Below are 16,215 nucleotides of genomic sequence, written 5' to 3'. Positions count from 1 at the left end.
TGTGTGTGTGTGTGTGTGTGTGTGTGTGTGTGTGTGTGTGTGTGTGTGAGAGAGAGAGAGAGAGAGAGAGAGAGAGAAGAGAGAGACTTAAGCAGGCTCCACACTCAGCACAGAGCCTGACTCTGGGCTTCATCCCAAGATCCCAGGATCATGACCTGAGCTGAAATCAAGAGTCAGTGGCTCAGTCGGTTGAGCATCTAACTTCGGCTCAGGTCATCATCTCACAGTTCATGAGTTTGAGCCCCGTATCAGGCTCACTGCTGTTAGTGCAGAGCCTGCTTCAGATCCTCTGACTCTCTCTCTCTCTGCCCTTCTCCCAGTTGCACTCTGTCTCAAAAATAAACAAACCACCATGGGGCGCCTGGGTGGCTCAGTCGGTTAAGCGTCCGACTTCAGCCAGGTCACGATCTCGCGGTCCGTGAGTTCGAGCCCCGCGTCAGGCTCTGGGCTGATGGCTCGGAGCCTGGAGCCTGTTTCCGATTCTGTGTATCCCTCTCTCTCTGTCCCTCCCCCGTTCATGCTCTGTCTCTCTCTGTCCCAAAAATACATAAAAAACGTTGAAAAAAAAATTAAAAAAAAAAATAAACAAACCATCAATCGATCAATCACAGTGGCCAGGAGCTGGAAGCTACCTGGTATCTATCCATGGATCAAAGGGCAGTGTAGTATATACATACAATGGAATGTTATTCAGCCTTAAAAGGAAGTAAATTCTGACACATGATACAACATGTATGAACCTTGAAGACATTATGTTGGGTAAAATAAGCCAGTCACAAAAGGACAAATAGTGCTGATTCCACTTCCAAATGAGGTAGCATGAGACATAAAGTAGAATGGTGGTTGTCAGGGGTGAGTAGGGAGAAAAGGGAGATAGGGAGTTAAATATTTTATGGTGTTAACTCTTACATTTGGGCTTATCCATTTTGAGTTGATTTTTGTATATGATTTGAGGTGTAGCATTCTGACTTTATTCTTTTGTATGGATCTATTCAGTTGTCTCAACACTATCTGTTGAAAATAGACTTTTTCCTCTAAAGACTGTCTTTCCTCCATCAAATTGTTTTGGCATCCTTGTTGAAAATCACTTTGAAAAAAACAAAAAACAAAAAACAAAAAACAAAAAAAAAAAGAAAATCACTTTGACCCTAGGGGCACTTTGGTGGTTCAGCTGGTTAAGCATCAGACTCAGGTCATGATCTCACAGTTTGAGTTTGAGCTCTGCATCATGCTCTCTGCTATCAGCTCCAAGCCTGCTTTGATCCTCTGCCTCCCTCTCTCTTTGCCCCTCCCCCTCACTTGCACACATTCTCTCCTCTCTCTCTCTCTCTCTCTCTCTCTCTCTCTCTCTCTCTCTCTCGCTCAAAAATGAATAAACATTAAAAAAAAAAAAACACTTGACTCTAAATGTGGGGGGTTATTTCTGGACTCTCAATTGATCACAGTGTCTGTCTTTATGACAGTGCAACACTATCTTGATTACTGTATCTTTGCAGTAAGTTTTGAAATCAGGAAGTGTGAGTCTTGCAACTTTGTTCTTCTTTTTCACTATTGTTTTAGCCATTCTGGGTCCATTGAATTTCTGTGTGAATTTTCTGTTCAGTTAGTCGATTTCTGCAAAGAAGCCAACTGGTATTTTGATAAGGATTGTCTTAAATCTGTAGAATAATTTGGAGGATGTTGTCATTTAACAGTATTGTCTTCCAATCTGGAAACATGAATGTCTTTTCATTTATTTAGATCTTTCTCTCAACAGTGTTTCAGAGTTTTCAGAGTATGTTTAGTACTTTTGTTAAATTTATCCCTATTCATTTTGAAGCTATTATAAGTGAAATTGTCTTAATTTCATTTTCAGTTTGTTCATTGCAAGGTTATAGAAATACAATTGATTTTTATATGTTCATCCTGTATCCTGCCACCTTGCTGAATTTGTTCTAATAATTTAATGGATTCCTTAGGATTTTCTGTATATGAGATCATGTCATCTGCAAATTAGGATAGTATTACTTATTCATTTCCAATCTGGATGTTTTATTTCATTTTCTTGCTTAATTACTCTGGATAGAATCTCCAGTATCATGTTGGATAGAAGTGGCAAGAGTGGCCATTCTTGTCTTGTTCCTGATTTGGGGGGAAAGCTTTCAGTCTTTTTACCGTTAAGTATAACCTTAGTTGTGGGGTTTTGGTATGACCTTTTGGTGTCAAGTGGAATGGGGTACTAACATTTTGTATTTGGGTGTGCTAATAGAGGCTTGTTCCCTATGGTCAGAACAGTGTGTGTCATAGCCTGAGGCTATTAATAGCTTCTTGTTCATTTTAGATAACACCTTTGTCTCCTGTTTCAGCATGGCTGCCATCCGGAAGAAACTGGTGATTGTTGGTGATGGAGCCTGTGGCAAGACTTGCTTGCTCATCGTCTTCAGCAAGGACCAGTTCCCAGAGGTGTATGTACCCACAGTGTTTGAGAACTATGTGGCAGATATTGAAGTTGATGGAAAGCAGGTGAGTACACTTTCCTTAACAACTAGTATTGTTTTGCCTGTTAGGCTATTCATAGAGCCTGTAGAGAATTAGGCCTTTTTGTCTCTTCAGTATACAATATAATAACAAACATGTTTGAATGAGAAATTCATTCTGTTCTGGCATCTTAGCCCAACTTTATTCATTTTTAATTGCTATCATCTAGACTTTGCTCAATTCATATGTATTTTAGATGAAAAGCCTTAGTATATGTGGTCCTCGCAGCTTTATTTATATTTGAAATTTAGTTTGTTGCCAGACAGATAATGCTAAAATGAACCTCTTTCTATGGATGGACTTTTTTTTCCTCCCAGTCTGTCAATATTTCCTTAAGTGCTGAAGAATGAGATTACTACATCAAGAGGTCCTTATTTTGTGTCTCAAGGGGGGGGTGTATTGATCTGTACCACCAGCAGTATGACATTTAAACAACATACTCACATTTAAATTTTTTTAAAAATATTCATCTATTTTTGAGAGACAGAGTATGAGCAGGGGAGGGACAGAGAGGGAGATACAGAATCCGAAGCAGGCTCTCCAGGCTCCGAGCTGTCAGCACAGAGCCATATGCAGGGCTTGAACCCACAAACCGTGACGCGAAATCATGACCCAAGCTGAAGTTGGACACTCAACCAACTGAGCCACCCAGGCACCCCCTCACATTTAATTTTTTTTAATGTTTTTGACTTTAACATAAATAGGCTGCTACAGTTGCTTCAACTGCCTGTCATTGGCAATGAGGACAGTGTTTCTTCATGTCTATCTTGAAAGTCCACTGGCAAGACTGAAGCAAAACTCTTCTGGAATTACAGTATATGTTTTGGGGGGGGTTTTTTTAAGATTTTTTTTTTTTAAGTTTATTTATTTATTTTGAGAGACAGGGAGAGAAAGAAAGCATAAGCAGGGGAGTGGCAGAAAGAGAAAAGATCCCAGGCAGGATCTGCACTGTCATTGGGGAGCCTGACATGGGGTTCAAACTCACAAACCATGAGATCATGATCTGAGCTGAAGTCAGATGCTCAACTGACTGAGCCAGGCACCTCAGTATATGTTTGTGGTTTGGTTTTTTGTTTTGTTTTTTAAATCTTCTTCCTTTCATTGTCAGAATAATTTCTTACACAGCTCTCTGTGCATCTTTTGAAAAGGAATGAAATTCCCACCACAGATAGGTCAGCTGAAAAGAAAACTAGAACAAAGGGCTCTTTGCCAACAGTTTGTGGCACATTAAGCCAGCTGCTCAGAATTCTTGGGTCCCCAAAATAAAAGTGCTTGATAGCAACTCGGTAACCTCCAAGTTGGGAGAGGGTGCTACCTAGGAATGTTCATGTAAGAGTATACAGTAATAGAACCTAGGAAACCATCCAAGATTCTAGGTGATGGTGGTTCCAGGAACAGACATACCAAAGACGGAAAGGCCCATTCTGATAAGAGACAAGGTCCAACACCTGAACCGTTTATCAGGAGACAGTCATGGTTGGATGTATCTGAGTAAATACACATGAGGCATGGAGGGGTCAAGGTAGTGTGATTTGGCAGAGAGTGAATGAGCTGTACTATTCTGAGGGCAGGTCTATTGTGATAATAGATATATTATCATAAAGATTATATTGATAATCGATATTGATATCAGTATATTATAAATATACATACCAGAGGTACCTGCATGGCTCATTTGGTTGAATGTGTTATTCTTGGTTTCAACTCAGGTCATGCATGATGCCAGGGTTGTGGAATCAAGCCCCACATCGAGCTCTGCACTAAGCATGGAGCCTGCTTGGGATTCCCTCTCTTTCCCTCTGCATGTGCACGTTCTTGCGCTCTCTCTAATAAAAGATAAATGAGAAAAATTTTTTAATAAGTAAATACACATACCCAACTAATGGTGTATGTACATGACAAGTGCAATGGGCCTAGTGGAGGTTGTGAGTGATGCATCCTAGGGCAAAGGTTGAGGGTGGAAGAGATAATTAGCCATCAACTTTAAGGAAAGAATGATATGTAGAAATTCTGAAATACAGGCAGAGTGGGACTTCTGGGTGGCTCAGTCGGTTAAGACTCTGACTTTGGCTTGGGTCATGATCTCATGGTTCATGAGTTAGGGCTCTGCATCGGGCTCTCTGCTGTCGGTGCGGAGCCCACTTCAGATCTTCTGTCTTCCTCTCTCTCTGCCCCTCCCCTGCACTCTCTCTCTCTCTCTTTCTTTGTCTCTCAAACAGAAAATAAACATTAAAATTTTTTTAAATACAGACTGTGAAGGTTCTAGGAGAAAAAGAGTATTCCACATATTAGAGGGAGAGCTCCTTGGGCCCCAACGTGTCCCTGAGCAGAAGATATTAAAATCCCACTCTGGTTGTAGGAAATCACAGGGCTGCCTGCAGTGCTGGACAACATGGAAAGGGACCTATGTCCAGAGCCCAGTCATCAGTTTGCCCTCCTATCACGTGAAGGTGTGCAGGTTCCCAAGTGCGAAAGGAGTACTCTGCCACCTTAGCGATGCTTTCATTCAAACATTTTTTGAGGAGAAAACGCACAGCCAGAGACCTTTCCTGTCCGCTCAGACCTTGCCTAACAGCATGGTGTCTTTTCTTACCCATCAACTCAAATACAGTCTTCTCTCCGTGTTTCCACATTTGAGCAGAATGAGGAGACAAAACAAGGAAGTGGTTGAGTTAGAATGTATTAGCAAAAGTTACTCAGGTCTGGTGTTTCCCTGTCTTGCCGTATACACCTGGTGGAATATTATTTACAGTTTGATTTCCCTTCTTGTTCATCTGCTTTTCTATGTAGAATGTTGTTTATAATTAAATACTGTACTTCTCACAAAGTTATTTTTGACTTCACATTTTGAATTATGTAAGTATAGTATTTTGAGAAATTTCAGCCTAAAACTACTACTACTATTATATTACTATTATTATTATTTAAATGTTTGTTTTGCGTGTACAAGCGGGGGAGGGACACAGAGAGAGGGAGGCAAAATCCCAAGCCAGCTCTGTGCCATCAGCACAGAGCCTGACGCCGGGCTCAAACTCACAAACTGTGAGATCATGACCTGAGCCAAAACCAGGAGTTGGACATTCAACTGACTAAGCCACTCAGATGCCCCTCAACCTGAAACAATTTAATCATACCCTCCACCTCAGGCTTGATGCTTAATAAAAGTGAACATTCTTATGTTTTACTATTTGGGATAGTTTGCCATTTGAATGTACTTTGGTAAGTACCACTTCTGAAAATGGGTAGGATTAACCTTGCACTCATGTGTTTATTTTTCTTATCACAGGTAGAGTTGGCTTTGTGGGATACAGCTGGGCAGGAAGATTATGATCGCTTGAGGCCTCTCTCCTATCCGGACACTGATGTTATACTGATGTGTTTCTCCATTGACAGCCCTGATAGTTTAGGTGAGTAGCCCTGCAGCCTGATGTTTGTCACTGCCTGTGTGCCTGGCCAGCACCTGGTTTCTCACGTCCTTTCTGGGCATCAAGTGGTTGAAAAGCAAACATGATCTTCATAGAAGGAATCATCAGTGGCCAGAATCTTAGAGCCTTGGGACTATACAGCCTGGGCCTGGGTGGCTTTTCAGCCTAGTTCTCCCATAGCTGCCATGTGTCTACCTTGTAAAAGTAGCTGGGTTCCAAATATAAACCCATCTTTTAGACTAAGATTTGGGGAAGTTTTTGTGGGTGCCCACACCTTTTTTCAATACTTCATATTGAGCTTGTTGCCTTCTAATATCTTCTGATTTTCTCTTTCCTAGTAGTGTTTTCAAAGCTCCATTTTAGCTCTTTTCTAAAGTGTCTTAGCTAATAAAGAGAGATTTGAATTTCACTTTTCCACTAGCTCAGTTGGTGACTTGTCTCAGTAGCTACTTTCCTTCAGAAAAAGACTGAATAACACTGACCTCACACTCTGCTAAACAAGGCACCAAGGCCTGAAACAGAACTTACTTTCAGTTTGTACTTACTTGAAGACGACAAAATACCTCTCTTGATAATGCAGTGCTCTATATCGACAGAGTAGCATGTGGGCCAAGAATATTGTCATTAACAAACAACCTTGGAGAGCCTGTTGGTGGTGTGGGCTTGTGCTGACCAGTTAGGGTTATGTGACTTTTTTTTTTTTTTTTTGTCATGGATGTACTCATTTTAATGACAATATACTGGGTCCCTCCAAGATTTTGAACCACTTGATCAAAGTTATGCATCCCAAGGAGTCAACCTGAGATTGAGCCTCTGGGCAGTATCTCCTAGGACTGAAACAGAGCAAGTACTCTCTGCCATTGGTTCACTTTGGTCATTTTCAATAGTTGTTTTAGTTTTGGTTTTTCAAACAAATCTGGCTTCCTTTGGGGGGGCCGTTGGAAGGCCCTAGAGGGTGGGGCAGAGCTTTAGACCACAGAAAAATAGAGCCATGTGAAACCCTCCCCTCATATACACATCATGGACTTTGTCTAAGTCCTATAGGAATGAAGAGGAATGTGTGCCCTGTAGCTCATCATCCAAGGTATAGTCCTCTAGGGACAAAAACACCTTCAGAGCAGAAAGTTACTCTTCAGTCTCACTTTTTAAAGAACCTGTCTCCTGTCTCAAAGGAGGTTCTTCAGCTTTTGACCTCTGTCTGTTTACTGGCCATGACTTATTTCCTACTGGCCCTTCCCCCCAGAGGGTAGGCTCTGGGGAGGAGAGCAGAGGTAGAAAGTAAAGAAACAGAGAGATGGATCTCTGAAGTACAGACACACCTGGGGAGAGGGTCTGATGTTGGAGGATAGATACTCTGCCTTCCCTGGAAGTCACTGCAGGAGTATGGTAGGTAGGTGGAGCTCCTTTAAAAAAATAAATAAATAAATAAATAAAGGGCACCTGGGTGGCTCAGTCATTAAGCTTCTGACTTTGGCTCAGATGACTGAACTAGCTCCATTTTGCCAAAGCCCTTTTATTTTATTTTATTTTTATTTATTTATTTATTATTATTTTTTAACGGTTTTTATTTATTTTTGAGACAGGGAGAGACAGAGCATGAACAGGGGAGGGTCAGAGAAAGGGAGACACAGAATCTGAAACAGGCTCCAGGCTCTGAGCTGTCAGCACAGAGCCCAACGTGGGACTCGAACTCACGGACTGCGAGATCATGACCTGAGCCGAAGTCGGCCGCTTAACCGACTGAGCCACCCAGGCGCCCCTGCCAAAGCCCTTTAAAAATTTGTTTTGGCTTGGGTGTAGAGGAGAATCCCACCAGTAGTTTGCCTAAGTAAAATGTGTTAAGGGAACACAAAAGCCTGGATCAAGGGATGCCTGGCTGACTCAGTCTGTAGACCCTGTGACTTTTGATCTTGGGGTTGTGAGTTTGATCCCCACATTGGGCATAGAGATTACTTAATTAGAAAAAAAAAAGTTTGGGGCACCTGAATGTCTCAGTCAGTTAAGCGTCCGACTTTGGTTCAGGTCATGATCTCACGGTTCATGAGTTCGAGCCCCGCATCGGGCTCTGGGCTGACAGCTTAGAGCCTGGAGCCCACTTCAGATTCTGTGTCTCCCTCTGTCTGCCCCTCCACTGCTTGCACTCTGTTTCTCGCATTGTCTCAAAAATAAATACACATTTAAAAAAATGTTTTATTTTGTTTTTTTAAGAAAAAAAAGTCTGGATCGAGAAAATGAAAAGCTAATGTCAACCTAATGCTGGACTTGATTTATTTGATTGGATGTTAGACCATGGCCCTGCATCTAGATGTAGGATGGCAAGTTGGATCAGGAATCAGAATTTCGGTGTGAGAGTTTCAGCCCTGCTGCCAGCCAGTCCTATGATAATTTACTTTTTAGAGCCTCTGCTGTCTATGACCATGCCAGATCATGACTGGCAATTGGTCTCTAGTCTGTATTCTAGTTGAGAGCTGGGGTAGCAAACTTGTAAAAGACCAAATAGTAAAAACTTAATCTTGGCCATATGTTTTCTGTTGCATCTATTCAACTCTGTTGTTGTATCACAAAAGCAGCCATAGAAAATATAGCAGCCATAGAAAATATATATAGAAAATATATAAATGAATGAACTTGGCTGTATTCCAGTAAAATTTTACTTATAAAAATAGACTCCAGGGGCACCTGGATGGCTTAGTTGGTTAAACATCTGACCTTGGCTCAGGTCATGATCTCACGGTTTATGGATTCAAGTCCCTCTTTCTCTGCCCCTCCCCTGCTCATGCGCTTTCTCTCAAAAATGAATAAAATTAAAAAATTAAAAAAGACTCCAGACAAGATTTTATTTGCCAATCTCTGTTGATGATAAGAATTCGTTCTCTTTATTTATGAAAAGCGGCAAAGGTAAGACAGAGGCAATTCATTTTAATTTTAATTTATGTTTCTTGAGTTCCAGGGGTAGGGAGACCATTGGAGTAATAATTTCTCTTTTTGTTTTGTTTTGTTTAAGAGAGAGAGAAGGTGCAAGTGAGTGAGGGGCAGAGAGAAAAAGAGAGAATCCCATGAGGGGCAGAGAGAGAGAGAAGCGGAACTCACCCAGGGCTCCTGTTTTTACCTGAAGCAGGGCTCATGCTCACCTGATGTGGAACTCGAACTCACGAACTGTGAGATCATGACCTGAACCAAAGTCAGATACTTAATGACTGAGCCACCCAAGCACCCCCCTCTTTTTTATGTCTATTATTTATTTTGAGAGAGAGAGCATGAGCAGGGGAGGAGCAGAGAGAAGGAATCCCAAGCTGGATCTGCTGTGTCACACAGTCCAACGTGGGGCTCGAACCCACGAACCATGAGATCATGACCTAGGCTGAAATCAGGAGTCGACGCTCAACTAGCTGAGCCACCCTGGTGCCCCTGGAGTAATAATTTCATATATTCACCAAATATTATTGACCACCTATTTGTAGAAGAAACTTTTTCTAGATTAAGGGAGACAAAAGCAAGAACAACTGTAAACCCAGAAAACTTAATGGTAAATCTGATAGCAAGAAATTTCACAAATAACTTTCATGGAGGGGTGCCTGGGTGGCTCAGTTGGTTAGGCAGCTGACTTCAGCTCAGGTCATGATCTCATGGCTCGTGAGTTCAAGCCCTGCATCGGGCTCTGTGCTGACAGCTCAGAGCCTGGAGCCTGCTTCGGATTCTGTGTCCCCCCCTCTCTCTCTACCTCTCCCCTGCTCATGCTCTGTCTTTCTCTGTCTCAAAAATAAATAAACATTAAAAATTTTTTTAATTTTTTTTTTAAATGTTTATTTTTGAGACAGAGACAGAGCATGAACAGGAGAGGGTCAGAGAGAGAGGGAGACACAGAATCTGAAGCAGGCTCTAGGCTCTGAGCTGTCAGCACAGAGCCTGACGCAGGGCTCGAACTCAACGGACCGTGAGTTCATGACCTGAGCTGAAGTTGGACATTTAACCGACTGAGCCACCCAGGCGCCCCCAAAATTTAAAAAAAAAAAAAAAAAGGAAAAATAACATTCGTGGAGGTGGTATGGAGTGGTCCATGGTAATATTCTGTTTGAGAGGATGACCATGGGATGGATGGTCAGCAACCCAACTAAAAAGGTGACTTCTGAGAGACACCTAAATTAACTGAGGGAAGCCAATACAGATATCCAACAAAACAGCCTTCCAGGTAGAATAGCAGGTGCAAAGTCACTGAGGCAAGAAGAGGAGGGAAGGAATCCAGTGTAGCAGCAGGGGTGGCAGTGAGGGTTGTAGAGCAATGTGGTTAATGGTGTGGACCTTTCCTTTTTCCTCATGAGATTGGAGCTCTTGGAAGGTTTGAACAAGGGAGTGATGTCTCACTTACCTTTTAAAGTGATCACTGTTGGGGCACCTGGGTGGCTCAGTTGGTTAAGCGTCCACCTTCAGCTCAGGTCATGATCTCATGGTTTGTGAGCCCAGGCCCCGCATCAGGCTCTGTGCTGACAGCTCAGAGTCTGGAGCCTGCTTCGGATTCTGTGTTCTCCCTCTCTCTCTGCCCCTCCCCCGCTCATGCTCTGTCTGTCTCTCTCTCTCTCTCTCTCTCAAAACTGAATAAACGGCAAACAAATTTTTTTAAAAAGTGATCACTGTTGTAGCTGAACTGAAAACTGACCACAGGTGCACAGGTGAGAGCAGAGTTTGCGGCTGAGGCTGTTTGGCTTTGTTGTTAGATGTGCTGGCCCTTTACTCTTTATTGTTCTGAGGACTGAAACACTGCATTTCTTTGAGAAACTCTTTGTTTCAGAATAAAGCTTTGAGTATCAAGTTACAACATTAGTGATACAGTCAACTCTGTGGCTGCTATAACAAAGGAAGAAGGAAGCATTCAAGTGTCAATCTTGTGTGCTGAAGAGTGGAGCATTGAATTACAGGAGTTTCCTGACCTCCCTCATGTAGTTTCTTTACCTGATTTAGTCTTTCAGCCAGAAGACAGAGCATCTTTCTGTATTCTAAGTAACTCTTGTCTTTTTGGTAATTTGTCTTGAAGTCATGGAGCAAACAGTTTACTTCTAAAATATAGACTCAAATTACAAGCAGACCATTTAAATGATTGTCATACTAAGCACTTTGTATGTGTGGACTCAGAATAATCCTATGTAAGGTAGGTATTACTGTTATCCCCCTTTTATAAAATCATGCCTGACACTGAGATGCCCAAGGCAGTGGTTATGGGAGGTTGAACCCAGGCCACTCACACTCCATGATGTATGTCCAACCTTTCTAAATTAGTAGAGTATTGACAAGAAGCTACAGCTGGTTATCACTCATTTTCAGAAGTCATTCTTGAGCCATTTGAAATACCAATAACCTACACGATGGGGGTCATACTAAAGGTCCATAAGCTAGGTGTAGAGAGAACATGTAGACCCTGGCTGGGCCAGCTGCAACCGTAGAATGGAGACCTTTTCTGTAAGATGTGGTCAGAGTTACTAGCCAGCAGTGACATAGATGGTCCATGGATAGCTTCCCTCCTTCAGTCAGGTTGTATCATTGTGGAGCCACCCTGTGTTCTGGAACCTTTCCTCCTCCAGAGACTTTAACTGGGTCCCACTTCCACAGGAGGTGAGCTCTTCAGTGGGAACTGAGAAAAAGCTGATGATTCTGTGCCTAAGGGAAGGGGGTTGGATTTTGCCTTTTACTGTGGTTTTGAAACTAGTGAGATTCCATTAAATATCCAGCATGCTTTTTAAATAGTTTCTTTGCAGTTTATCTAGGGGCTCTTGGAGATTCTTCAAGATAGAATTACTTGTATCTTGTATGTATTTTGCTTCTTTCAGAAAACATCCCAGAAAAATGGACTCCGGAAGTCAAGCACTTCTGTCCAAATGTGCCCATCATTCTGGTTGGAAACAAGAAGGATCTTCGGAATGATGAGCACACAAGGCGGGAGCTGGCCAAGATGAAGCAGGCATGATCTGGGGCAGGGCTCTGTTTTCCTATAGCATTCTTGAACCCAAGGTTGGATGTTCAGGAGGCCCAGTAGAAATAGCCAGGCTGTTTCAAAGAGGGTCCCAGAAGTCTATCTTTCTCCATCTGTCCCTCATTCACTGGGGCCTGCACAGAGGGTCCCTAAGACTCCCTACTCATATGAGATGGGAACCTCTCCTGTGGGATAGCGCTGTGCCTCCAAGGATTGCCTGCCTGAGAAGGGACCATCAGCAGTAGTCAATGCTCCAAATGCAAGAACTCTATCAGACTCTTGATTTCCCTCTCCAGTTATTACCTTGGTATATGTGAGGCCAAAGATTAAATTGGTGGCAACCAAAGGGTTCGGAAATCCTGAGGACAGGGAGTCCAGACAGAGCCCTGATGCCTTTATAAAATTGATGATGGAGTTGACATCTTGGCTTCTGAGAAGCCAGGTGGCCCAATGGCAGGGCTTCCACCATGCAGGACAAGAGCCTTGAGATCTTTAGGTTTTCCCACTGAGGTTTCTCTGTCTGAATGTCAAGGTCAGGATCTGTTTACTTCCTTGGGCATTCAGTCCTCTGTGAAGCTAACTACAGGAACCCCAGTGCTTACCCTGGATCAATAGCTTGAATAATTTTTCCCTTGATTCCCTGCTTAACCCTGCAGGACTTCTCAGGCCTCTCCCTCCTTTCTCTCAACTTCTCAGAGAAGAGCTTGTTTAATAGGGATTTTATATTAGAGCTGGGGAGGGTCACTGCATATGAGTTTCATAAGACAGAATTCAAATCTGGGTTTGGCAGCACTTATTTTTTATTTTTTTATTATCATAATTATTACTGGCAGCTTTTAAAAGAAGCCTTTAAAGCTGAATTTGAGTACTCTACACTTCATATATGTGATGCTTAACTGAAACTGCTCTTTTCTCTTTGCTTAGGAGCCGGTGAAACCAGAAGAAGGCAGAGATATGGCAAACAGGATTGGTGCTTTTGGGTACATGGAGTGTTCAGCAAAGACCAAAGATGGAGTGAGGGAGGTTTTTGAAATGGCCACAAGAGCCGCTCTGCAAGCCAGACGTGGGAAGAAAAAATCTGGGTGCCTTGTCTTGTGAAACCCTGCTGCAAGCACAGCCCTCATGCGGTTAATTTTGAAGTGCTGTTTATTAATCTTAGTGTATGATTACTGGCCTTTTTCATTTATCTATAATTTACCTAAGATTACAAATCAGAAGTCATCTTGCTACCAGTATTTAGAAGCCAACCATGATTATTAATGATGTCCAACCCACCTGACCACCGGGGTCCTTCTGACACCGCTCTTTAACAGCCCTCCTCTGCACTCCCACCTGACACACCAGGCGCTAATTCAAGGAATTTCTTAACTTCTTGCTTCTTTCTAGAAAGAGAAACAGTTGGTAACTTTTGTGAATTAGGCTGTAACTACTTTATAACTAACATGTCCTGCCTGTCATCTGTCAGCTGCAAGGTACTCTGGTGAGTCACTACTTCAGAGCTTTACTCCTTAACAGATTATATTGGCATAACTCTGTGATGGGCATCCAATTTTTTTGAAAATGTGCTCATCCAGAAGGGTCCAAGTCCATGCAGCTGTGGCAGAGTTACAGTTCCGTGGTTTCATGTTAGTTACCTTATAGTTACTGTGTAATTAGTGCCACTTAATGTATGTTACCAAAAAATAAATATATCTACCCCAGACTAGATGTAGTATTTTTTGTATAATTGGATTTCCTAATACTGATATTTGTCATCCCTGCAGAAAGTGTATTGGTTTTTTAAAAAAGAAAGTGTATTTGAAAATAAAGTCAGATGGAAAATTCATTTTTAAAATTCCCGTTTTGTCAGTTTCTCTGATAAAAGATGGCCATATCACCTGTTTTCGGCCCCACATATCCTAGTACCCCCTCCCAAGAGCTGGGCTAAAGAAATAGGAATTTGGTTTCATGCCTGAGGCATTTAGACACTTCAGAAGGTGGCATAGCCTGTCTCACCTGGACTGCAGGCTCTGGCTCTAGTTCACAGGCTCCCTTTCCTCACTGTATCCAGGTTCCCTCCCAGAGGAGCCGCCAGTTCTCTTAGGCGGCACTCGGTTTCTCACTTCTCTCCAGCTGACTAAACTTTTTTTCTGTACCAGTTAATTTTTCCAACTACTAATAGAATAAAGGCAGTTTTCTAAACTTCCTGTATCCTCGTGTTTGTGTTGCTCTCTCCAGGGCTGGGAGTGGGAGGATATACCCAGCCTAGCTGTCCTTGGAAGGTTCCTTCAGACTGTGAAATATGCTACGTTTGCCCCCCCACCCCCACCCTACCCCCTATCTGGCACTAACCTGGCTCCTCCTAAGAAGGTGGAAACAATTATTTTGTGTCATATTCAAGTTTGTAAGTGGCTTAGTGTGGGGAATGTAGTGTATTGAGGAGAGTGAGGGGCACTCCAAGCAGTCACTCCTCTGGACAAATCTTAGGAGTGTGACATTTTTCACTTCCTGCCCATTTTCAGTGTCTAATACTTACAGGCCTGAGTCTGGGGTTAAGGTGATTAGGTATGGAGGATGGCCTGAAGTCGATTGGGTCCACTCCAGAAGGCTGGTGCTGGGCCTAAGTGACTCCTTGGGAAAACCAGTGTTAAGGGCAGTGTCACACTGGAGGTGTGGACAAGAATATGCTCCGGGCAGCCCCAGAAAGCAGGGAAATGAGTTACAGCTGGAATTTGGAGCCGGAGCCTGAGCGAGTCCCGGGCGTTGACCACTTTCCTCCAACTTGACCTTATTAGAGCCACAGCGCCTCATTGCAGAGAGAACTTACCTTGGCAGCCACTGCCAACTGCACCAACACCGCAAGTTACAACTTGCTCTGTGCGCCTGGAGACAATAGGGCACAGACTGCAAGACGCGGCACTCACTGCTGTTGCTGGCCAGTCCCCTTGGGCTCTGCCCTAACCCTTTACTAAAAGCCTTTGAGAAATAATCGGAGTTCTCTTGGACGCGAGCCCTGGGCGGGGTAACTCGCGCGAATGCCGCAGCGTCGCTTAGACTTGACCTAGCTTGCCTGGGGCTCCGCACTGCCTGGGCGGTGCCCGCATCCGGCCTGGCCGCACCCTCCCGCCCGGCTGGAGAGGGAGGAGGCCGGATGAGGCGGGGCCGAGGGTGGAGGAGCTGCCGGAAAAGTGCCTTCGCCACGTGACCCCACAGTCCGCACTGTCCCAAGCCGAAGCTGGGCACTATTGTGCACTGCACTCTTGTCCCACAGTCCGCCATGTGCGCTGCTCCGCTCGCGGCCGCCGCCCTCGCCGTAGCGGCCCCGCGCTCCGTGTATTCCTTCTCTGCACGCCCGTTGGCCGGCGGGGAGCCCATGAGCCTGGGTTCCCTGCGGGGCAAGGTGCTGCTCATCGAGAATGTGGCGTCGCTCTGAGGCACAACGGTCCGGGACTACACCCAGATGAACGAGCTGCAGCGGCGCCTCGGGCCCCGGGGCCTGGTAGTGCTCGGCTTCCCATGCAACCAGTTCGGGCATCAGGTGCGCCGCGCGGGGCAGAGCGGGGTGGGCGTGCAACCCGGGCTGGGAGCACCAGCGGGTGCGCGGGCCGCACAGCCGCAGGCCCTGGCAGCAGAGAGGCGGGCCACTTGCTTTTGTCCCGTCTGGGTTTCAGGTCCGCCTAGGGGTTGTAACTCACCGAGGAACTTCTGGTTTGTGGTCCGAACGTTTCCCCTCCCCTCGCGGCCCCGGGTTCTAGCTGCTCTTCCCTCACGCAGGAGAACGCTAAAAACGAAGAGATCCTGAATTCCCTTAAGTACGTCCGACCTGGCGGCGGGTTCGAGCCCAACTTCACGCTTTTTGAGAAGTGCGAGGTAAATGGCGCGCAGGCGCACCCCCTCTTCGCCTTCCTGCGCCAAGTTCTGCCTGCCCCCAGTGACGACGCCACTGCGCTCATGACCGACCCGAAGTTCATCACCTGGTCTCCAGTGTGTCGCAACGACGTCGCCTGGAACTTTGAGAAGTTCCTGGTGGGCCCAGATGGTGTGCCTGTGCGCAGGTACAGCCGCCGCTTTCCAACCATCGACATTGAGCCTGACATCGAAGCCCTGCTGTCCCAGGGGCCCAGCTGTGCCTAGGGCAACCTTCCTATCCCTGCTGCTTGGCAGCCACAGCACTGCCCTCTGGGGATTTCATCCATGACGGCGTTTCCTCGAAATTTGCATAGAGGAACGCCTGATTTCCAGAAGAATCCCCTGAGTTGGGCGCTTATCCATCCCAGCACTCCCTCCCCAAACCAAGGCTTTTCACTAATAAAGTGTTAGATATGAGCAGAA

General features: G+C 44.6%; 2 protein-coding genes across 3 annotated transcripts in view; both read left to right on the top strand.

Moving 5' to 3' along the window:
* RHOA (ras homolog family member A) overlaps nt 1-14,094 on the top strand; it is a 63,862-nt gene extending 49,768 nt beyond the window's left edge. For both annotated transcript variants that reach the window (XM_040445361.1, XM_040445360.1), the window contains 4 exons: nt 2,346-2,502; nt 5,804-5,924; nt 11,762-11,892; nt 12,829-14,094. In XM_040445361.1, coding sequence (XP_040301295.1) covers nt 2,347-2,502; nt 5,804-5,924; nt 11,762-11,892; nt 12,829-13,002 — 582 coding nt within the window. In that variant the 5' untranslated portion in view covers nt 2,346 and the 3' untranslated portion in view covers nt 13,003-14,094. The remainder of the gene's footprint in view (nt 1-2,345; nt 2,503-5,803; nt 5,925-11,761; nt 11,893-12,828) is intronic.
* Nucleotides 14,095-15,091: 997 nt separating this feature from the next.
* GPX1 (glutathione peroxidase 1) lies at nt 15,092-16,215 on the top strand. The gene is made up of 2 exons (XM_040445359.1): nt 15,092-15,421; nt 15,658-16,215. The coding sequence occupies exons 1-2, from the start codon at nt 15,161-15,163 to the stop codon at nt 16,015-16,017; spliced, it is 621 nt and encodes a 206-aa protein (XP_040301293.1). The 5' UTR covers nt 15,092-15,160; the 3' UTR covers nt 16,018-16,215.

Source organism: Herpailurus yagouaroundi, unplaced genomic scaffold (genome assembly GCF_014898765.1).
Source record: "Herpailurus yagouaroundi ecotype Mexico unplaced genomic scaffold, PumYag 193, whole genome shotgun sequence".
NCBI classification, from domain to species: Eukaryota; Metazoa; Chordata; class Mammalia; order Carnivora; family Felidae; genus Herpailurus; species Herpailurus yagouaroundi.
Note: the sequence above shows the minus strand (reverse complement) of the source record. Positions and strands in the feature narration are given on the sequence as shown.